The 23,349-nt window shown below is 43.2% G+C and overlaps 1 protein-coding gene across 1 annotated transcript in view; it reads left to right on the top strand.

The window, feature by feature from the left end:
• Positions 1–23,349, top strand: part of TMC7 (transmembrane channel like 7) — a 90,722-nt gene that overhangs the window by 41,311 nt on the left and 26,062 nt on the right. Inside the window, exons 3-8 of the mRNA XM_068244748.1 lie at positions 1,380–1,528; positions 6,768–6,929; positions 7,055–7,137; positions 15,889–16,034; positions 19,289–19,436; positions 21,820–21,993. Of these exons, the coding sequence (XP_068100849.1) occupies positions 1,380–1,528; positions 6,768–6,929; positions 7,055–7,137; positions 15,889–16,034; positions 19,289–19,436; positions 21,820–21,993 (862 nt within the window). The remainder of the gene's footprint in view (positions 1–1,379; positions 1,529–6,767; positions 6,930–7,054; positions 7,138–15,888; positions 16,035–19,288; positions 19,437–21,819; positions 21,994–23,349) is intronic.

The following is a 23,349-nucleotide window of genomic DNA, read 5'->3' on the forward strand; positions in this document are numbered from 1 at the left end:
ATGTACCTTTCACTACAATTGTCCTTAAGGGCCATATTTCTTGTTGCACTCTATCATCTCACAGTAGTATGCAGCAATACATGGGGTTAGGCTGGTTACAGCATTACCTGAACCTTTGAAGGTATTTTTAAAAATACTGAAAACTTTATTTTGTTATAAAACTTTACTATCGCAGAAACCATTCTTCAACGTAAGGGCTGGTTCACACTACAGGCTGATCATTTAGTCGATGCTGAACGCTTTTCTGCAATTGAGCAAAAAATGTGTTTGGCATTGTTTCCCGTCCGTTTCGTTGTCGCATTTTGAGCCAATAGGGAGACACTGAACTGCAAAAGCGGCTGACGCTTTAAGCAACACGCAGCGTCTTGGGAAACTCAATCGACTGTGTCGCGAACGCTTGCATTCAGAGTTTATAGATTAGCGGTTGTACAACTGCACACATGGGGTTTCTAGGATTTATGAAAGGTAGATGGGTCCTGGTGATCAACACTATGCTGTGAGAGCTGTTCAGTAGCTGGGGTACACACTCATCTTGCAGCCGTTATCCATGGATCCCGGGTTACGGCTCACAGGCAAACGCACTGGGGGGATTATAGATGCCCAGAATCCCCCCTCAGACCAGGGCCGGTGCAGTGTCTAGGGACAGGCACAAGTTGAGACACCAGAATATCTGCAGCCATCCTGCAGCTCACAGCACTGCCCCCTTTCTTTCCCTGCTACAGTTGACTCTGGATGGAGCAGCAGCAGTCTGTGGGAGCAGCTCTGGGGAACTTAACGGAGTCCTGTATAAGCACAGCCCTGTGCCTGCTGTGTGAATGCTTCACTTTCCCCTTCATTACCAATGTTGGCTGTCCTCATTATTATCTGTATCCAAACTGCTCCTATTCGATCCTGTTGTCGATTGGGAGCAGATCGGACATGTAGTAAATGATTGTCAGATCCTGTCAGTCGGACAGGAAATTGCATTGTGTGTACCCAACGTGATGTCCTACCATATTATTATACTGTAGTGTGCGTGGCTGAGGGAGACCTTTCAGAAATCCTCCCCTTGAAAATCCTGGGTTTGCCCCTGCGGCTGCATCAAATATAAAAATTGTGTGAGTAATTTTATTTATTTATTGTATTTATAATGGTATAGTCCTCAATTTACTTTTGCTAACAATGAAAAAACCAACCAACAAAAAAACCACAACTGAAAATGAACACTGGGATTTTTCATTAAAGGGACACTTTAGGTACAGTATGTGTGCAGAACATTGACTTTTACTGCCAATTTCCTTTCCTATTGTGTTTTTGTTTTTCAGCCTATATATAATGTAGCATATGTTCCCCTGTGAATACTCCTGATTGTATGCTTAGCTTACCTCTTTGTCTTCAAGGAATATCCAGACAATGCGTTTCCAAAACACCAAAGGCTGGGGTCAGTGGAAAGACAACAGCAGAAATGTGTGCCAGAAATTCAGAGATGATGCTAGCGCACTATTGTCTCACCTACAGCTCTGGAGGGGTAACATTCACGGTATTGAGGGTAAGCAGCTGTCTAATAAAGTGTGTCTCTAGCTGCACTAATAGGACAGGGTTCCTTTCCATGTCGCCACATTGAAAGAAGATAGATACTCGGCCTGAGCCCACTAGCGCAGTTATGTCCGCTTTTCAGCATCTGTAACATTGATGTGTAACTGAAAAGCAGACACAACTGTGTCAGTGAGCTCAGGCCCTTACCTATGAGGAGGGAAGCCTTTGGATTCTACAGAGGCATCCCATGTCCTTGCCACACGCAGACCCCTGGGACACATCCAACAGAGCTTGTCAGATATGTTATTGTGGCTGCACTCCCCACCTTGTAGGAGCGCGGCCGATTTCACGTGGGTGAAGCACAGACGTGCTCAAACATGAAGAGGACCTTCCAGAGGGTCCTGCGTGGCGATGGTCTTGAGGAGGATGCAGGAAGCCTCTGGAGGATTGTAACAGCAGCCCATCTCCTACTGTTCTGTCTTTAGTAAATTCGGTTCTGATTGGTTGCCATGGGTTACCTTACTTGCACTATTCTTTTTACACTGTTTAGGCAGTCAAGACAGCAAGGGCTTTATTCAATTCACTTTTTTCCCCCCTCTGCTGTTTCCATGGTGATAATTTTTAATCTTCTGTTTAAAATAACTTTTTAGCACCGTGCAATTGAAAAAGTACCAAGAAGTAGGTGAAAAAGTACTGCCAACATTATTCTGAGTACCGTATTTCCTTGCTTGATGGTGGCTTAAAGGGAACCTGAACCAAGTAAAATTATTTTAAATAAACACATTCCCGGTATGTACCTGCAAATTAATATTACATACTTACCGCGCCATCAATTCCTCTCAGAAACTCACCATTCTTCTAACAATGATTCCTTCCAGTTTTTACAAGATTTTGTCAGATCTGAAATATATCAGTTGCTGTCAGTTACACCTGAAAGGACAACTGATGTGCAAGGAAATGTCCATGTTTTTCTATGGCTCATGTGGGCTATATTACAGTTTAACAGCGTGCTGACCTTTTGCTTGGACCTTCCCTTTAAGCTGTTACAGGAACATCACCATTTTAAAAGTGGAGGACGGAAAAATGCATCAATCATGGTGAACAAATAGGACACGGTAGAGCAGAAAGAGATTGATAAGTAGACTATACAGGAGGTACTGTTGTGTTCAAAATTATTCAACCCCCACTGAAATTGTGTTTTGGCCAGTTTGACATTGATTTAGGTCATTTCAGTCATCTTGTTTTACAATTAAATCAAAGGCACTTGTAAGTCAGACAAATATAACCTCACATTTATAATGAAATAACCACAAATGTATTTTCTGTGCTCACATCATTACCAGTTTTATTCAACTCCCAAGTGACATTCATTCTTAGTACTTAGTACAACATCCTTTTCCAGTTATAACAGCTTTTAAACGTGAAGCATAGCTTGACACAAGTGTCTTGCAGCGATCTATGGCTATCTTAGCCCAGTGTTCCCCAACCCTGTCCTCAAGGTCCACCAACAGTGCATGTTTTGTGGAAATCCACAGAGCTAGTTAATCAGCTCTGCTGAGACACTAATTACCCCACCTGTGCATGTTGTGGTTTCCTGCAAAACGTGTACTGTTGGTGGGCCTTGAGGACAGGGTTGGGGAACTCTGTTGACTTAGCCCATTCTTCATGGGCAAAAGCCTCCAGTTCAGTCACATTCTAAAGGTGGCCACACACTATACAATTTTTTAAATATCTGTTCTATTTAAGAATTGCAATAAATTTTTCTGACTGATTGGTCATATTTTTGAAATGTTACAATGTACCACACACATATGTTCAATTTTTCCCCAATTATGATAAAAATAATTGGAAACTCGGACAAAATTGCTAGGGTTTGTATATTAATAAATTGACAATCTAACACACACCGTACAATCTTTAGAAAGATTGAAGAAAATATCTGGCATTCTGGATCGATGAAAATCGAAGAAACGGGAAATCCGATTGGATTTTTCAGTTAAATTAAAAAAAAAAAAAAGCTTTCGATTTTTTTTTTTCGGGAGATCCGATCGGTTTTATCGAATTGCCGTAAAATCGGATCATTTTGTTGTATCGTGTGTGGACAACTTTAGGCTTGCGTGCTGCAACTGCTTTCTTTAAGTCCCACCAGAGGTTCTCAATCAGATTTAAGTCTGGTGACTGTGATGGCCTCTCCAAAATGTTCCAGCCTTTAATCTGCAACCATGCTCTAGTGGACTTGGAGGTATGCTTGGGATCATTGTCCTGTTGAAAGGTCCAATGTCTCCCAAGCCTCAGGTATGTGACGGACTGCATCACATTTTCATCCAATATCTCCTGGTACTGAAGAGAATTCATGGTACCTTGCACACACTGAAGCTTCCCTGTACCTGCAGAAGCAAAACAGCCCCAAAGCATGATTGACCCCCCGTCATGCTTCCAAGTAGGCGAGTTGTTCTTTTCTTCATAGACCTTGTTCTTCCTCCTCCAAACATAACGTTGATCCATGGGCCCAAACAGTTCTAATTTTGTTTCATCAGTCCACAGAACACTATCCCAAAACTTTTCTGGTTTTTCCACATGACTTTTGGCATACTGCAGCTGACTCTTCTTATTTTTTGGAGACAGCAAGGGGGTGCGCCTGGGAGTTCTGGCATGGAGGCCTTCATTACGCAGTGTGCGCCTTATTGTCTGAGCTGATACTTCAGTACCCGCATGACAAATCTTTTTTTTCAGTTTTCAGCTGTCACACGCGGACATTTCTCCACTTTGCGCTTCAGGTAGCGCACAGCTGTCAAAGTCACCATATTCTTTCTGCCACGACCAGGTAGCGTTTCAACAGTGCCCTTTGCCTTGAATTTGCGAATGATGCTTCCTATGGTGTCTCTTGCTATGTTTAACATCTTTGCAATCTTCTTATAGCCATTGCCCTTCCTGTGAAGATAATTCACCTCTTCTCTTGTCTTCGTGGACCATTCTCTTGACTTCACCATGTTTGTAAACACACCAGTAAATGTCTAGAAGTAGCTGAGTATCACAGTCATTTTAAATCTGCCTAATTGGTGCTTATTATGCTTGATTGCTGCTCGTTACCATCCACAGGTGTTTTCAATACCTGATCGAAAACACTTGAATGAACCTCTGTTCTTAAGGGTTCGTATAGACGTCCGATAAAGATCGTTCGTTACGAACGATTCGTGACGTTTACACGATATTCAAATTAGACTGAAAAGATCGTTCGTAATGAACGATTGTGTACACACGTGAGCGATATAAGTATAAAGTACTGAACGACGAACGATTAAAAAATGCGTGCGCAAACGGAAGTGACGTTATGACAGGCAATAAGAACATGCGTTATCGAACGATCTTTGTACACACTGCAACGATTGAACGATTATCTTTCGAAAAAATCCGCCGGGTTGGATCGGTCGGATTGAACGATAACGGTCGTTATCGTCCAAAAAAACGATTGTTGGAAAATTTGGAGCGCACGATTATCGGTCCGATTGTCGTTATCGTTCGTTTTCGAACGATCGTTATCGTACGTGTGTACTCAGCTTTAGAGTGGTAGTCTTTAACCTTCTTGGCGGTAACCCCGAACGTAGTTCGGGGTAAGCCGCCGGAGGGTGCCGCTCAGGCCCTGCTGGGCCGATTTGTTTAATTTTTTTTTTGCTGGACGCAGCTAGCACTTTGCTAGCTGCGCCAGCACCCCGATCGCCGCCGCCGCGCGCCCGATCGCCGCTATACGGTGCGGCGCGCGGCCCCCCCCCCAGACCCCGTGCGCTGCCTGGCCAATCAGTGCCAGGCAGCACCGAGGGGTGGCCCGGGACTCCCAATGACGACCCGACGTCAGTGACGTCATCCCGCCCGTCGCCATGGCGACGGGGGAAGCCCTCCAGGAAATCCCGTTCTTTGAACGGGATTTCCTGATCGGAGATCGCCGAAGGCGATCGAAGAGGGCGGGGGGATGCCGCTGAGCAGCGGCTATCATGTAGCGAGCCCTGGGCTCGCTACATGATATAGAAAAATTTTTTTTTAAAAAAAACTGCCGCGCTGCCTCCTGGCGTATTTTTTTATACCGCCAGGAGGGTTAAGGGGTTGAATAATTGTGTCAATGAAGAAATCACTAAAAAAAACATTTAATACTGTATTACAAAAACTATTGATGTCATTTTAGTTGCATTTGGTTCTTTAAAAAGTCCTTGTAAGATTTCATTCTGAACACAATTACAAATGTACACTAAAACTAACAGTACACTAACCCTTTACAGCATTGGGGGTTGAATAATTTTGAACACAACGGTATGTATGATGAGTGGATGTTTGTTTTGACTTTTAATTTTCAGTTCAGGTTTGCTTTAAATTTTATTTTATTGATGAGGTGTAAAAATATCACCCAGGAGAAAAAGTGAATTAAATGAACACCCAGATCTCTTGCATTTAAAGGGAACCCGAAGTGAGAGACATATGGAGGCTGACCTATTTATTTCCTTTTAAACTGTGCACATTGTCTGGTTGTCCTGCTGATCCTTTGCCTCTCTGAGGCCTAGTGCACACCAAAAACCGCTAGCAGATCCGCAAAATGCTAGCAGATTTTGAAACGCTTTTTCTTATTTTTCTGCAGCGTTTCAGCTAGCGTTTTGCGGTTTTGTGTAGCGGTTTTGGTATAGTAGATTTCATGTATTGTTACAGTAAAGCTGTTACTGAACAGCTACTGTAACAAAAAACGCCTGGCAAACCGCTCTGAAGTGCCGTTTTTCAGAGCGGTTTGCGGTTTTCCTATACTTAACATTGAGGCAGAAACGCATCCGCAATCCAAAATCTGCAGCAGCCCGGGAGTATGCGTTTCTGCAAAACGCCTCCCGCTCTGGTGTGCACCAGCCCATTGAAATACATTACCCTAGCGGATCCGCACCCGCAAGCAGATCGCAAACCGCAGCGGAAACGCTCCGGTGTGCACTAGGCCTCATACTCTTAGCCATAGACACTGAACAAGCATGCAGACCAGATGTTTCTGACATAAGTAGCTGCATACTTGTTTCAGGCGTGTGATTCTCACAGTACTGACCAGAAAAATCAGCAGGGCTGCTAGGCAACTGGTGTTTAAAAGGATGTAAAGATGGAAGCCTGCATATGTCTCCCCTAGGGTTCCTTTTTAATTTTTTGCGGTGTGACTTGATACTAATGTAACCTATAGTCCAGTTGTTTCTTATTGCACATATTCATCTCCTTTTTTTTATAATATATTGCAGGTAAATTTGGCACAGGAATTGGGTCCTATTTCTCATTTCTGAGATTCCTAGTATTATTAAATTTTGTCATTTTCCTTCTGATGTTCTGTTTTACAACTCTGCCCGTTGCCATTTCTAAACAAGGAGTTTTCAACAGCAGCCAAATAGTTTCATCCACTCCAGGTAAGATACAACTTTGTTTATTCCATTCTGGACACTACATGTACTGTAAATGCATTAAGTTACTCTTCAGCTGTGTTCTCCCCTACATTCTAACAAACGGTCGCTTTTTTTCCCCCCTTTATCAGGAACTGAATGTGCACAATACTCGCCAGTTAGTAAAGGACTTCTTTACTTCTACAATAATATTATTGATCTTCTGTCAGGAACGGTAGGTGCTATGTTTTCAGCAAAACTACTCTGAAAATATGTAAATAGGCGGCTTTACTAGGGATGATCAAGGAGATGCAAATACTTTTTAATTGCATTTAAATTTTATGTAAAATAATAAGCAGCTGGAAATTGGACCAAAAAATGTTCACAGCGGAATTGTAATGCAAGGTTTACAAAGAAAATACAAAAACATATTGCGATTTTCATTTATTATAATGAATTCAATATTAATCAAAACTCCCCTTGCAATGGCACTTCCATTTCTCGATGTATCTCATTAATAAAACCTAGGCGTAAATACATTGAATAAGATGAACTCCGTTGCCAACTTTGTAAGGAGGTCTGTGGATTTTACTGTGAGATCCCAGGTCATGCAAGCACATTTTTTTTTTCCTTTTTAAACACCACCATTAACAACCATCACATGATCGCTGCTTAAAGTGAACCAGAGACAAAGCACCCACATGTATTTACCCTATATCAGTGGGAACATTAAAGAAAACAACTGCCCTGCTCTCTGTTTCATCATTCACTGCTCAGCCCACTTATCAGCCCTGATAAAATCCCCGACTGAGCATTCAGTCTGGCTTTGCTCTGGAATCATTATAGCTGAGTCTGTGTTCTCTGATGCTTTTTCAAGCCCAAGCCTGCCCCCTTCTGGCTCTGCTCAGGAATCATTATAGCTGAGCCATTATAGCAAAGCCAGATTGAATGCTCAGTCTGGGATTTTATCAGGTCTGATTAGAAGCAGGCTGAACAGTGAAGAATGAAACAGAGGGCAGAATAGGTGTTTTCTCTAATGCTCCCACTGATATATATGGTAAAATACATGAGGACGCTTCGTCTCTGGTTCACTTTAACCACTTACCCCTTTAGGACCAGAGCAATTTTCACCTGTCACTGCTCCTCCCTTTCTTTCGCCAATAACTTAATCACTACTAATCACAACGCTATGATCTATATCTTGGTTTTTTTCGCCACCAATTAGGCTTTCTTTGGGAGGTACATTATGCTAAGAATTCTTTTATTCTAAATGCATTTTAATTGGAATAATAAAAAAAATTTAAAAAATACATTATTTCTCACTTTTCAGCCGTTATAGTTTTAAAATAAAATGTTCTACTGTGGATAAAACCCACACATTTTATTTGCCCATTTGTCCCTGTTATTGCAACGTTTAAAATATTTCCCTAGTACAATATATGGCGCCCTCTTGACATTCATATTAAAAAAGTTGAGCCCCTATGGTAACTATTTATGTATTGGTTTTATGTCTTGAAGCCGATGAAGACGAATATTCATGACCCTGGGACTTCTTGTGACGTTTTCCCAGGCCGTGATTATACTGCACCTGGTGCAGTAAGTGGTTACATTTGTAGTGCCTGTAATGCTGGGCATACACGGGTGGATAGTGCGCCGGTATCGAGCCAGCGGCTCGATGCCGGCGCGTCATTACTCGTCCACGCGGATCGATTCCCGCTCGTGATCGGACATGTCGGAAATTATCAATCGAGCCATCAGCGGCTCGATTGATAAGAAGAATCTGGGCTGTGGATGCCCAGCATAAAAGCACATTATCTGGATAGTGGCACCAGTCACGTTTGGGAGAACACTAGACCAACAGGTTGCATCTTTCCAACCACTTATAATCGTCTTCCCTTACAAGGAAGTTCCCATGCTCACATCTCCATCAATATCGCCATAGGGATAAACATGTCACTTAGCTGTGATGGACAACAATGTTCATATGACTACGGTTAGAATGTCCCGTGCATTTAGTGTCAAGGACAACTGAAGTGAAAATGACATGGAGGCTGCCACATGTATTTCCTTTTAAAGCAATACCAGCTATCTCGCTATCTTGCTGATCGTCTGCCTCTAATACTTTCAGCCATAGACCCTGAACAAGCATATACAGATAAGGGGTTTCTGACATTTTTGTCAAATCTGGCAGGCCAGAAACCCACTAGGAGCGATTTGTAATTGCTAGTGATTTGAAAAAGCTCTTGCTAATGCAATACTATGGGGGACTTTTATAAAATCACATCGCTCAAGTGGGATCACACCCATAGCATTACATTAGCAAGAGTTTTAAAATTGCAAAGTGCTAAGAAAATCACTCCTAGTGTGTTTCTGGCCGCAAGGTTAGCTGCATGCTTGTTTCTGATGTGATTCAGACACTACTGCAGACGTGGGTGCAGGGTGATGCCGAAAGACAGCTCATTCTGCTCTTGCAAATTTTCCGGCCATTTTCAGTACTATTTCCCTACTGATAACCTAACTAGTTACAGGGAATCGTAATTAGAGCTCCAGCTATTGCTGGTGCACAAATTATGCCGTCTATATCAAAATTTGGGCTCTTTCTTTTCGTATTACATTCTATGGCGGCAACCAAATTACCTGTCTCAGCCAGGAGATCCAGTAGTGATTTTTTTCTTTCTTTTTTTTTCTTTGACCATAGGATGGTCAGACCCATCATGGTCTGATAGGAGGGGTGGTCCACATCTGGTCCTTTTATTTATTTTTATTTTTTTGACAGGCAAATTTTTTTTTTCTTGATATGAAAATGGGTACAACAAATACAGCTATTCCATACGTCTCAAATCTCTGCTTCTCTTGCCTTCTTTCTTCCTTCCTTGACTTAAAGAGAACCCGAGGTGGGCTCTAAGAATCCAATTAGCACGCAGAGGCTGGGTCTGCATATAATGCCCAGCCACTGTTGCTATACTGTGTCCCCCCTGCGCTCTGCTGTGCCCCCATAAATCAAACGCCTTGCTAGCGACACGCAGTGTGTCGCCAGCAGGCTGTTTACCTCTAAAGTGTCACTCTCGCCGCTCCCCCGCCTCCTCCATAGTGCCGCTCTCCGTCTGCGTCCCTTCCCTCCCCGCTGATTGGAGGGAAGGGACGCAGGCAGGGAGCGGCTGCAAATATTAATTTACATATTCTACAAACAGCAATGGCATTTATAGGACTGTACAGTATTTACAAAACCATCTAAAATAGTTTAAAGTGGATCCGAGAAACGTTTACTCATTGCATAATTGTGATCCTTTCATATAGTTTATAGGGCATTCCTCAAACCAAATACTTTTTTATTTTTTTGTTTTGTTTTAATACTCTAATTCCCTATAAACTAAACAAGCCTCACCCACAGCTTTTCAGAGAGCCTTGGCACTCAGTCCCAGGTAGCAAGGGCTTATGGTAGCTCAGTCTGGGCAGGAGGAGGAGGTTACTAGCCAGAGATTTCAGAGGCAGAGGGGAGGAGGGGGGAGTGAAACTTTCCCCTCACCCTGTACTACATGCAGGCCGCTATGACCCGGAGTAGTACGGCTGCGCTGGGCCGGCAGTGCGCGTCCTTGATCGCGCTCCTGTTGCCAGGCACTCTGTGCATGTGCGTGACGTCAGGCTCATGCGCAGAGAGTGCCCGGCAACAGGCGCGCGATCAAAGACTCGCACCGCCGGCCCAGCGCAGCCGTACTAGTACGGGTCATAGCTACCCGGATGTAGTATCGGCCCATAGAGATTCGCTGGTGAACGGTTCGCCAACATCTCTACTGGAGATGCTATCAATTTGCCTCAGTGTAGTGTGACAAACAGAACATGGCTGCCCTCATTGTATCACAGCAATAAATAATCATAAACTTTTGAAGCTACAAGTTACTTGTTATAGTTACTTTTACATCTCGGATCCGCTTTAACTTAAAAACCATCAGGTTAAAATTCCAGTCCTGTATGTAACATTTACATACAGTAATTATGAAAACGCCATCAAATATGATGCAGTATCTCTCCACAATACCTGAAGCTTGACGTGCCTTTCACGGCCCACCGGCGGCTTCTTCACAGGTGAAACTAATACCATTCACTGCTGTATCATGTCACAATATCCAGAACAAAAAGTCTTCCTGTATGGGAGTTCCGGAAATCGCACCAAAACCTATGGTCTGATAGCCACCATAGAGAATTTGATCTAAAGACTCCAGTGAGGTGATGGATGCTCAGTGTGTTATACTGTTTGTGTGTCATACTGTTTTGTATGGGACTGTCATTTTTTAAGCTGATGGTTGTGAAGTAAAAACTTTATATGGTTTTCAAAATACAATTCTTAAAAAATTGTTTGTAAAATATGTATGTTGGTGATTAGCAGTCCTGGAACCTCAGTTTTGTAACAGCAATCGAGAAACACAAGAGGTCTTGAGCATGTATAGATCGATGCACAGCTGCTGCAGGCAATTAAAGATGCACAGTATTTTTTTTCAATTTGAAAAGTTCAATTATGGTATTATTTATAAATTGCACTAGCTGTTTTTGTTTTTTAGAATTTGCCTTTTGCTACCTGTGGGTTTAGTTGAACCTTACCCACTTCAGCCTTCAGTCGTTTTCACTTTATGCATCCGAGCAATGTTCACCTCCTATTCATTATCCTATAACTTTATCACTACTTATCACAATGAACTGATCTATATCTTGTTTTTTCCACCGCCAATTAGGCTTTCTTTCGGTGGTACATTTTGCTAAGAGCCACTTTACTGTAAATGCATTTTAACAGGAAGAAGAATAAAAAAAAAAAAACTGAAAAAATTCATTATTTCTCCGTTTTCGGCCATTATATTTTAAAATAATACATGCCTCCATAATTAAAACCCACATATTGTATTTGCCTAATAGTCCCGGGTATTACACCATTTAAATTATGTCCCTATCACAATGTATGGCGACAATATTTTATTTGGAAATAAAAGTGAATTTTTTTTCATCACTACTTACAAGCTAATAATAATAAAAAAAAAAAAAAAAAAAGAAATGTTTCATCTTTACATTGATAATTAAAAAGTTTAGACCCTTAGGTAAATATTTACTTTTTTAATTGTAATGTTTTTTTTTTACATTTTATTTGGATATTTTTGGCAGGGTGGAATGTAAATATAAATTTTTTTTTTATGTAAATGTGTTTTTTTGTTTTTGTTTTGTTTTTACATGTAGATGTGGGCACCATGTTCCGATTGATTCCTCGGCTAACGATCCGCGGCCGGGAGCGTGCGTGCGCGCGATCAGTCGCGAGAGTACGCGGGAGCGCACATGGCCTTCTGGACGTAGCTTCTACGTCCAGAAGGCTTAAATGGTTAAAGTACATGGACAGTTTCTAACATACGATAAAGCTTATGAGAAACAAGTGAAGCTGTAGATCATATGCAAGTTTTTACTTTTTTCTTGTGAAAAAAATCCTAGCCTTGTAGTGTGAGATAAATATCCATTGATTTCCAATAAGAAAGATCAATTTACGACACTTTTACTTTGTATTTAGAGACCTGTATCTCAGGGTTTGTTTTATTTTGATATACAGGATCTTCTCAAAAAATTAGCATATTGTGATAAAGTTCATTATTTTCTGTAATGTACTGATAAACAGACTTTCATATATTTTTGATTCAAATACACACAACTGAAGTAGTTCAAGCCTTTTATTGTTTTAATATTGATGATTTTGGCATACAGCTCATGAAAACCCTATCTCAAAAAATTAGCATATTTCATCCGCCCAATAAAAGAAAAGTGTTTGTAAAACAAAAAAGTTAACCTTCAAATAATTGTTCAGTTATGCACTCAATACTTGGTCGGGAACCCTTTTGCAGAAATGACTGCTTCAATGCGGCGTTGCATGGAGGCAATGTAACAGTCGACCGACTGTGACGTCACGGATCTCACTAACTCCTGCCCTACAGAGTACAGGAAGGACAGGCGGATGGTCTAATGCCGAGCCGGGTCATACACAGGAAATCGGGCACAGATTAAGGGATGCGACAAGAGAATGGTCTAATTGCAAGCTGGGTCAAACACGGGTATCAATACAGGTATCAGGTACTGGTTCGTGGGATGAGTCCAGAGAATGGTCTAAATGCAAGCCGGGTCAAACACAGGTATCAAGTACTAGGACTGAGTCACAGCAGCTGGGAGCTGAGGACGATCTAGAAACCACGCTGTGACTTAGAGATCAAACACAAACTCTGCTTAGACACTGGGTTCAGGAGCAAGCTCACTGTAGCCTACATGCGGCAAACTACACGCTATAACAGGCGTGCAGCCGCGGACCGGAAACCCTTTATACCCTCTCTACGCATCACTTCCGGTACGCCTGACGCCTGCTCGCATAGGCCGGACGCGTATTCCGACGCGTACTTCCCGTACGTCCTCTGGAACGCACGCCTCTGCCTGCAGCCGCTGGAGGAGATGTCGTGGAACGCAAGCCGGAAGTGTCCGGCTCGTCGCAGGCACGGGGATCAGGTTGTATTATTACAGGCAATCAGCCTGTGGCACTGCTCAGGTGTTATGGAGGCCCAGGATGCTTCGATATGGTCTGGGGTGGTCTGGGGTGCCATGTCAGCTGCTGGTGTTGGTCCACTGTGTTTTATCAAGGGCAGGGTCAATGCAGCTAGCTATCAGGAGATTTTTGAGCACTTCATGTTTCCATCTGCTGAAAAGCTTTATGGAGATGAAGATTTCATTTTTCAGCACAACCTGGCACCTGCTCACAGTGCCAAAACCACTGGTAAATGGTTTACTGACCATGGTATTACTGTGCTGAATTGGCCTGCCAACTCTCCTGACCTGAACCCCATAGAGAATAGAGAATTTAGGACCATTGTAGTCCCTTACACACTCCAATGAGTTCTGGGTCACCATGAGCTTGCTGGTTAGTCTGTGCCTCTCGGATTCACAAGCCCTACTCCATAGAGCCAAATTAATCCATGCCATGCACTGATGAGGAGCAAACAATCCGAAACAGTCTGTATGCATGTTGGATTATTATGGCTCTGTACAAATTAACAAGGTGACACATCATTGCATTCCAGCGGTTCTGGAGGTGTGTTTAGCTTCTAAGGGTACAATGGTTAATTTGCATATATTCAGCAGTGTTGCTCTTGGAGACATCTCAAGCTCACTCCAACCTGAATTATCGCAAATTCTTTCTGTTTTAGGAAAGCAAACTTTTGTTTTTCCATAGAGAATCTGTGGGATATTGTGAAGAGAAATTTAAGAGATGCAAGACCCAACACTCTGGATGAGCTTAAAGGGACTCCGAGCAGTGCAGAAACTATGGAAAGATGCATATCATTTTAAAGCTCTCTTTCTCCTCTTTCTAATGATATATAAACCACCGCCCTATGCCTTTTTAGTTTTCGCTATTTTCGCGATCGAAATTGCCGCGACTTTGATCGCGAAAATAGAGAAAACTAAAAGGCGTAGGGCAACGATTTAGGTGTCGCCAGAAAGAGGAGAAAGATAGCTTTAAAATGATATCCATCTTTCCATAGTTACATTGTATTACACAGGGCGACTTTTTCTGCTGAATGGAGCTGCTGACTGAGAAAAAGTTGCCCTGTGTAATACAATATAACTATGGAAAGATGGATATCATTTTAAAGCTCTCTTTCTCCTCTTTCTGGCGACACCTAAATCGTCGCCCTACGCCTTTTAGTTTTCTCTATTTTCGCGAAGTCGCGGCAATTTCAATCGCGAAAATAACGAAAACTAAAAGGCGTAGGGCGGTGGTTTATATATCATTGGAAAGAGGAGAAAGAGAGCTTTAAAATGATGTGCATCTTTCCATAGTTTCTGCACTGCTCAGAGTCCCTTTAACCTCTTGACGACCAGCTAACGCCGATCGGCGTAAACTGGTAGTCTGCGGGTTACCATGGAAACGGCCGCTCGATCGAGCGGCCTTTCCACGTCAGTTCACGGAGGGTGTCTCCGTGAACAGCCGGAGAGCCGCCGATCGCGGCTCGCCGGCAAAATATAAACACGCGATGGAAGAAATCCCCGCTGTTTACATCATACGGCGCTGCTGCGCAGCAGCGCCGTAGGGCAGATCGGCGATCCCCGGCCTCTGATTGGCCGGGGATCGCCGGCATCTGATAGGCGGAAGCCTATCCTTCAATGCGCAGGACGGAACTCCGTCCTGCGCATTACGGAGAGAGGGAGGGAGGTAAGGAGGCAGAGGGCGGAAATGGCTGCGGAGGGGGGCTTTGAGGAGCCCCCCCCCCCCGCAAAACGCAGATGGCTGGCGGCGATCAGACCCCCCCGGCAGGACATCCCCCTAGTGGGGAAAAAAGGGGGGGAAGTCTGATCGCCCTGGCATAATACTGATCTGTGCTGCGGGCTGGAGAGCCCACGCAGCACAGATCAGGCAAATCACCCCTGGTCGGCAAGTGGTTAAGGCCGCTATCGAAACATCCTGGGCCTCCATAACACTTGAGCAGTGCCACAGGCTGATTGCCTCCATGCCACGCTGCATTGAAGCAGTTTTTTCTGCAAAAGGATTCCCGACCAAGTATTGAGTGCATAACTGAACATAATTATTTGAAGGTTGACTTTTTTTTGTTTTAAAAACACTTTTCTTTTATTGGTTGGATGAAATCTGCTAATTTTTTGAGATAGGAAATTTGGGTTTTCATGAGCTGTATGCCAAAATTATCAATATTAAAACAATAAAAGGCTTGAACTACTTCAGTTGTGTGTATTTGAATCTAAAATATATGAAAGTCTAATGTTTATCAGTACATTACAGAAAATTATGAACGTTTATCACAATATGCTAATTTTTTGAGAAGATCCTGTACATTTTTCACTGTAAGTAAAGTGTGAGCGTGTGTGATTTTGCAGGTATGGTAGATTGACCTGTTAACTAAAGTACTTGATATGCATTCCAAAAATTCAGTGCTGAATTTTTCTTTTTTTGTGTTTCTTGCAGGGTTTTCTTGAGATGACCTATCTGTTCTATGGCTATTACACCATAGACTCCGTCACCGTTTACATGTTCCGCTATAGTCTGCCACTTGCCTATATAATGGTCACATTTGTCTATCTGTTGCTAAGCATAATCTGGATTGTAAAAAGGTAACGTTTCTTTCCTACAAATCTATTTTCCAGCTACAGCATGGGAGGCCATGTATAACGGAGAGATTGTCAGTTAACAGATTGCCCCTTTGGCCCATATGCAATCATCTTTTCCTCCTGCATTTTCTCTTAGGAGATATCTTTTCATCTTCTGTATAAAAGAACATTTCAGCACGCTGCATTTGTAAATGATCAAAAAATAGATGATATTTACCGTATTTTTCGCCATATAAGACGCACTTTTTCTCCCCTTAAAATGGGGAGAAAAAGTCCCCGCGTCTTATATGGCAAAGGAAGGGAATCCCCGACTTCCGAACGCCCGCCGATACAAACCGTCGCCACGTCGGGGATTCCCTGCCTGTGTGCGTCCTCCTGTCACCTCCACGTTGTCCCCCGCATGTCTGTACTTGGCTGCCCGGCTGCCCCCGCGTGCTGTCTAGCCCCCGCTGTGTGCTGCCTTCCACCCCTGTGATATCTGGCCCCAGCTGTGTGCTGCCTCCCCCCTGCGTGATGTCGGCGCTTCTGTGCCCGGCTGCCCCCGCATGCTCTCTGGCCCCCGCTGTGTGCCCGGCTCGTGCTGCCTGACCCCCGCTGTGTGCTGCCTCCCCCCGCGTGATGTCTCTGCCCCCCCCGGGTGTTTAGCGGCAGCTGCTTACCTCCTCCTTCATGCCCGCGAGGACTGCAGACCTCCGTCTTCTGTGTGCGGCTTCCTCTAGTGCCGGGCTTCTAATGACGCGTCACGCGTCATTAGAAGCCCGGCACTAGAGGAAGCCGCACACAGAAGACGGAGGTCTGCAGTCCTCGCGGGCATGAAGGAGGAGGTAAGCAGCTGCCGCTAAACACCCGGGGGGGGGGGCAGAGACATCACGCAGGGGGAGGCAGCACACAGCGGGGGTCAGGCAGCACGAGCCGGGCACACAGCGGGGGCCAGAGAGCATGCGGGGGCAGCCGGGCACAGAAGCGCCGACATCACGCAGGGGGAGGCAGCACACAGCTGGGGCCAGATATCACGGGGGTGGAAGGCAGCACACAGCGGGGGCTAGACAGCACGCGGGGGAAGCCGGGCACAGAAGCGCAGACATGCGGGGGACATGGTGGAGGAGACATGGGGAGAAAGGAGGACGCACACAGGACCTGAGTGGGGACTGGTAGGTGATGGGGCAGACAGTAGGTGGCATGGGACAGACTGGGAGGAGGCATGGGGCAATCTGGAGGAGGCATGGGGCAATCTGGAGGAGGCATGGGGTAGATTGGGAGGAGGCATGGGGTAGACTGGAGGTGGCATGGGGTAGACTGGAGGTGGCATGGGGTAGACTGGATGAGGCATGGGGTAGACTGGATGAGGCATGGGGTAGACTGGAGGAGGCATGGGCAGACTGGAGGAGGCATGGGGTAGACTGGAGGCATTGGGCAGACTGGAGGAGGCATTGGGCAGACTGGAGGAGGCATTGGGCAGACTGGAGGAGGCATAATGCAGACTGGAGGAGGCATAATGCAGACTGGAGGAGGCATGGGGCAGACGGGAGGAGGCATGAGGCAGACTGCAGGACGCATGGGGCAGACTGGAGGAGGCATTGGGCAGACTGGAGGACACCTGAGGTAAACAGGAGGCTACCATTTAAGGGGTAACATGTACAAGACACTCCTGGAATATGGACGCACCAGGTTTAGTACTTTTTTTTTTTCTCTGGATTTTGCCCTCTAAACCTGGGTGCGTCTTATATTCCGGAGCGTCTTATACGGCGAAAAATACGGTATATCACCTAGGAGAAGCACAGCCAGTGCTTTTATCCTTTAACACAGGTGCACTAAATTAATGATCTGCAGTTTATTTATTGCAAAAAATTTTCAAAGTTGCAGTGATGGAGAAATGGGTAAACCCTTATTAGAGGGATGATTATTGCCACAAAACAAACTGTTGCAATTGCATGAAAGGCCGCCTACCGAACTAAGTAAACTAAGGTTGGGCAGAGTCTTTGCACCAAATTGTCGATTGGGCATGCTTGTTACGGCACTGATTTTCATCCAATTCGGGCTGCAATGTCAGTAGATGTATGGTCAGTGTTATTCTTTTAGAAAACAAAGCAATTAACAACGTATCCAAATTTGAAAATGCATGAACTTCATTCATACGCAGTCACTTCCAACAAGGTTTAACTATATCTTCTGATGGTTTAAAGCTCATACAATATCCCTTCTTTTAGAAGACTTGTAGTAAATACCTGTATACCTTTTGTGAGAGGATCCATGATCTGGGTCTGTCCATTCTCTGTTTCCACCTGGCTACTTTCCAGCCGCCAACATTTTCTCCCTACAATTTTCTTTACTCTTGGTACAAAGAAGATTACTTTTTTTTTTTTCATTGTTCATGTATGCCAAACCACAGACCTGCCTGTATATCATGTTTACACTTTTAATATTGTGCTAGACTCACATCATAAAACCTTACATTTATTAGGGCTCGTTCAGACTATGCGCGCTACCATGCGCATTTTGGCAGCGCGCATAATGTGCGACACACAAGAACGGTAGAAGGGCATAGACAGCCCTTCTACCGTTCCTATCATATGCGCTATACAGCAACGCCATGCGCTATCGCACTGCTGCATGCATTTTCGGGAATCGCAGTGCAGATCCCATTCATTGTAATGAATGGGATCTGCAGCACAGTAGTGCAGATGGCATGCGATCGTATGCGTTGCGTTCCGATCGCACAGCCATCTGCGCTAAATGATGTGAACGAGGCCTTACTGCTAAAAAGATAGTTTGCTACTTTTAATATTGATTTATTAGAAGTGCCTCCAGCACAGATCAAAATTGATAAAAGTCAAAAATATAGCCTTAAGTTGTGAATCCAGACTTCTGTCCATAAATGGTTCCACCTGGATGGTCAGTTACACCCAAAACCTATTACACCGTTAGGCCCTATGGCTTACATAATAAGGACTGTTCATGTGATAATTCAAAAGGTCACGTACAACTTCTAATAAGAAATGCCTGTCAGTTTGCTTCAACTAAAGCTGACAATGTATTGTATGTTCTCATTTTTTTTTTTTTTTTTTTTTTTTTTTTTATTAAAGATCCATGAAACTAAAAAGTGGCAGTTATTTCATGTTTTTATTATTTATATTTCTTTATAAATTTAACCATTCGCTTCTGTACCAGAAATACTTTTATTTGAATCAGCTTATCACCACATTTTAAATGGCCTTCTGTGAGATTGTACATCAGAATAACCTGATTGTCATTTCCAGGGCAGTGGAAGGGTTTAAGCAGAGCCTGGTGCATGATGAAGACCGCTTTCAGAGCTTCTGTAACAAGATATTTGCCGGCTGGGATTTCTGCATTACGGATCAGTATTGCGCTCAGCTCAAGCACAGCAGTCTTCAGCACGAGTTAAAAGTAAGCGACTTGGTGTTATTGTGTCTTTTCTGTATTCACTCTTATCAGTAGAACCTGCTTTTCAAATTTATGTAGTCACGGGAAAAAAGTTCTGCTTGACCTTCAATAGAACAATGACTGCCAGAAAACTAAGCTCAAGTTACTGAGATGTTACTGCTACTCTTTAAAGTGAACTTCAACTTGAGGAAATAGAAAAAAGAAAAATCCCTTGGAGGTTCAGTGTATACTTTGTTAGAACTTCCCTGAAACTTGTTGTTTCATCTTATCCTCCCATAGTTGTGTAAATACTTAGGACAGTGCAGTGACATGCTAAAATCTCTCAATATGGAAAGAGTAGTGGCTTAAAACCATTACTCACTCACAACTTGGGTTGCCTAAAATGATTATTCCGGATTGTTTCTGCACCTCTGCCAAGTGTGTACAGGTGTTGCTTATGCCTGATGACAACTCATCAATAAGCTAGGCAGAGAATTAATGCCAAATTGCTACTGCTGTTTATTGTTGCAGGTGCAGGCAACTTAGTCATGCACATCTGCCCCCTATGCTCTTCATAGAACTCAGCACATTGCTTTGCCACAAGTCAGGGCTCTTTCCCACCAAAAATAACAAACACAAAATGAAAACTCTGTTTGCGTTTAGCGATATTTATTTATTTTTACTATGTTGGCCTCAATCAAAAACGCAGGAAAAATGCAGCAGAAAATCTGAAATGCATTTAGTATGAATGCATTCCCACGATTCCAATTGTAACTTTAATGTACTTGCGTTTGGAAAATCGCAAGTCTTTTCAAAAACCACATGGAACGCAGCCGGTGTGAAAGGGTCCTCAAACAGCATGGTTTTCTGGATGACAACAGTTTCAAGTGTATATGAACCTTTAAAGGCAATCTGAAGTGAGAGGGATATAGAGGCTGACTTTTCATTTTAAACAATACTAGTTGCCTGCCAGTCCTGCTGAAACGGTAATAAATGTTTTGTTTTGCACTACTTTTAGCCATAGATTCTAAACGGACATGCAGAACAGATGTTTGACAAAAATCTGACCATATTAGCTACATGCTTGTTTCAGGTCCGTGATTGGGACACTACTGATGTCAGAATGATCAGCAGGGTGCTAGACAACTAGTATGGTTTTAAAAGGACATAAATATGGCAGCCTCCATGTACCTCGCGATTCAGGTTCCCTTTAAAGTTAGGCACATATGCAACAATGCTCCTAATTGATAACGGGAAGTTCCAAGCATTTTTTTCTCTGCATTGCAGCAAGGGAAGCACAGGTAAACCCTACAAAATCATTACTCCTGCCCACTCCACATTGTCTCCCAACTGACTGACTATAGCTAGGCTCTACTCCAGTGCAGAATTAAATGTATGTAATCTTGATGAATGAAAATACTTCAAAGCCCAACTAAACTCCAGCAACAAGTCTACTGCAGATATCCCTCCCATTTCTGCCACCCCACTTTAGTTACTGACAGTCTATCACACCTTGATTGTACTGCCTTCCTCCTACAGAGGAGTAAAGCATTACTGGAACTCACTGGCCACAATTCTCACATGGCTGTTACTCCATCTAGTTGTTCTCAGCTGTCTAATATAACTTTAGTCACTTCCTCTGTGTTGGTCTGGTACATGGTAAAACATTACTTGCTAATGTTCTAAGGGATGTGGACAGTGATCTGTTTCCAAGCATAACATAAAATCATTAGTTGCAAGCTGGGAGTAGGCGACCCAATAGTGATACAATATGCAGTGAGTAGAGGTACTGTAAGTAATAGGAACAGTCTTACCTCGTGATAAGAGGTTGAATTTTTATTGTTAACCAGTAAAAAGACAACGCGTTTCATGGAACCTGCCTGCTTTGGCGCTCTGAAACAGAGACACAGTTTAGACACTGTCTCGTGTTGACCTAAGGAAGCGGGCAGGTCCTGTGAAACGTGTTGTCTTTTTTTTTATTGGTGTCTTACAATACAAATCTTTTAACCTCCTTATCACGAGGTAAGACTGTTCCTATTACTTACCTCACTACATGTCGTGTAACAGTTGCAGCGCCTCCTCCCATCTTGTATTGTCTCCTCCCCTGTCCCAGGGGTTACCTCTGTGACCTAAATCCAGTGGTCCTTTTGATTTTTTTCCTGGAGCACAACCCATGTTGAGTCATCATAACCGAGTGGAGACGGTCCTTCTTCACATGCCCGAAATTTTGGTTGCCCATAGCAACCCATGTTTGTGAGTGTTATTTCTTTACATTTCCCAGAAATACTACACTATTGGCGCTCCTGGTGCTCTTTTTGTCTCCTTTTTTTTACTGGGTTTTCAAACTTGAAATTCATCTACCGAACCTCCCAGAACAATATTAGTTATATTTGTGTTGTATTTGCAGACAGACTTGGCAGAAGAAAGAATACGGCAGAGGAAAGAGAAGCGAACAAGAAAAGAGACCATCAGAATTTATTCTTTACGTTTCTTTTTGAATATCATCGTGATTTCAGTGTTGGGTGTCTGCTTTTATGCAATCTACTTGGCGACTAGCTATTCACAAGAGCACACAAGCGCTGTGAGTAATGACACGTGACATATTGGTCATGTATGTGGAAATCTATTAAAGTGGATCCAAATTAAAAATTTCAGAAATAAAATCTATTTTCTAAATTATAATAATAAATAGCAGCCTTTTTTCAGCTGCATGATGACAAATATAAAATATTTAACATTTATTGGAGGAACCCCTCCCTTCCTTTCATATTGCCGGGACATAATCCGGCAAACTGGTGGAGTAGATGGTGTCCAGCAAAGGAGGAATTGCCAATGGCTGCCACCTGTATAACCCTAGTTATGAAAAGAGAAGGGTGAAAAGCATGCACTGAAATGCTCATAGGCTTGAAGGAGTGTTATTATCTTTGTATGTGTCAGAGTGGTGCAACTAAATATTTTGGATTAAAAAAAGTTTGGTTTGGGTCCGCTTTAAATATATTTAGTATATATGTAGTGTGTGGAAAGAATAGATGCCTCTCTCATCAAATTCTGACCAGAGAGGGATCTATCTTTTTGGGACATCTACAAGTGTATGTCCACATTTACACCCCTAAAAGGCAGGTAACCTAGTGGCTTCAATTTAGATAACTAATGAACTTGCCACTGCTAATATCTGGGGCACAGACATGGCAAATAAGTACAGATGCTTCACCTGTGGTCAGATTTTTGATAATTAAATAAATGTGGTTTATTGAGCCAAAAATAGAACAGCCTTACTCAGTTGTGAAGGTCTATATGTACAGTGCTGCCCATAATGATTCATACCCCTGGCAAATTTTGACTTAAAGTTAATTTTATTCAACCAGCAAGTAATTTTTTGACTAAAAAGGACATAGTTGTCTAACAAAAGATAATCAGACGATGCACAAGAGGAGTTATTGTGGGAAAAAAAACATTTCTCAGCTTTTATTTACATTTGAGCACAAAGTGTCTAGTCCAAAATTATTCATACTCTTCGCAAACTGTCTGTGGGAAAATCCAAAGTTCTATACCATTCCAAATAGTCCAAGCTGTTCTAAAGCATCCTAATTACCCAGATTAATTGGGAACAGCTGTTTTAAACAACTCAACAGGTGAAAAACAGGAGCTCTCTGCAGTTGGTTTGTGGACTGTCATGGCTAAGACAAAGGAGCTCAGTGAGAACCCGCGGCTGCGCATTGTGGCTGCTCACAAGTCAGGAGAAGGCTACAAGGCCATTTCTAAATGTTTTCAAGTTCCAGTGGCTACAGTGCAAAGTATTATGGAAAAATACAAGATGTTCAGCACTGTAGGAAATCTCAGAGGACGTGGTCAGAAGCCAAAAGTGATACCTGTGTGGGCCAGGAGGATTGTGAGAGAGGTGAAAAAGAATCCAAGGATTGCCACCAAGGCCATCCTG

The sequence above is a fragment of the Hyperolius riggenbachi genome, chromosome 7, assembly GCF_040937935.1.
Source record: "Hyperolius riggenbachi isolate aHypRig1 chromosome 7, aHypRig1.pri, whole genome shotgun sequence".
Lineage (NCBI taxonomy): Eukaryota > Metazoa > Chordata > Amphibia > Anura > Hyperoliidae > Hyperolius > Hyperolius riggenbachi.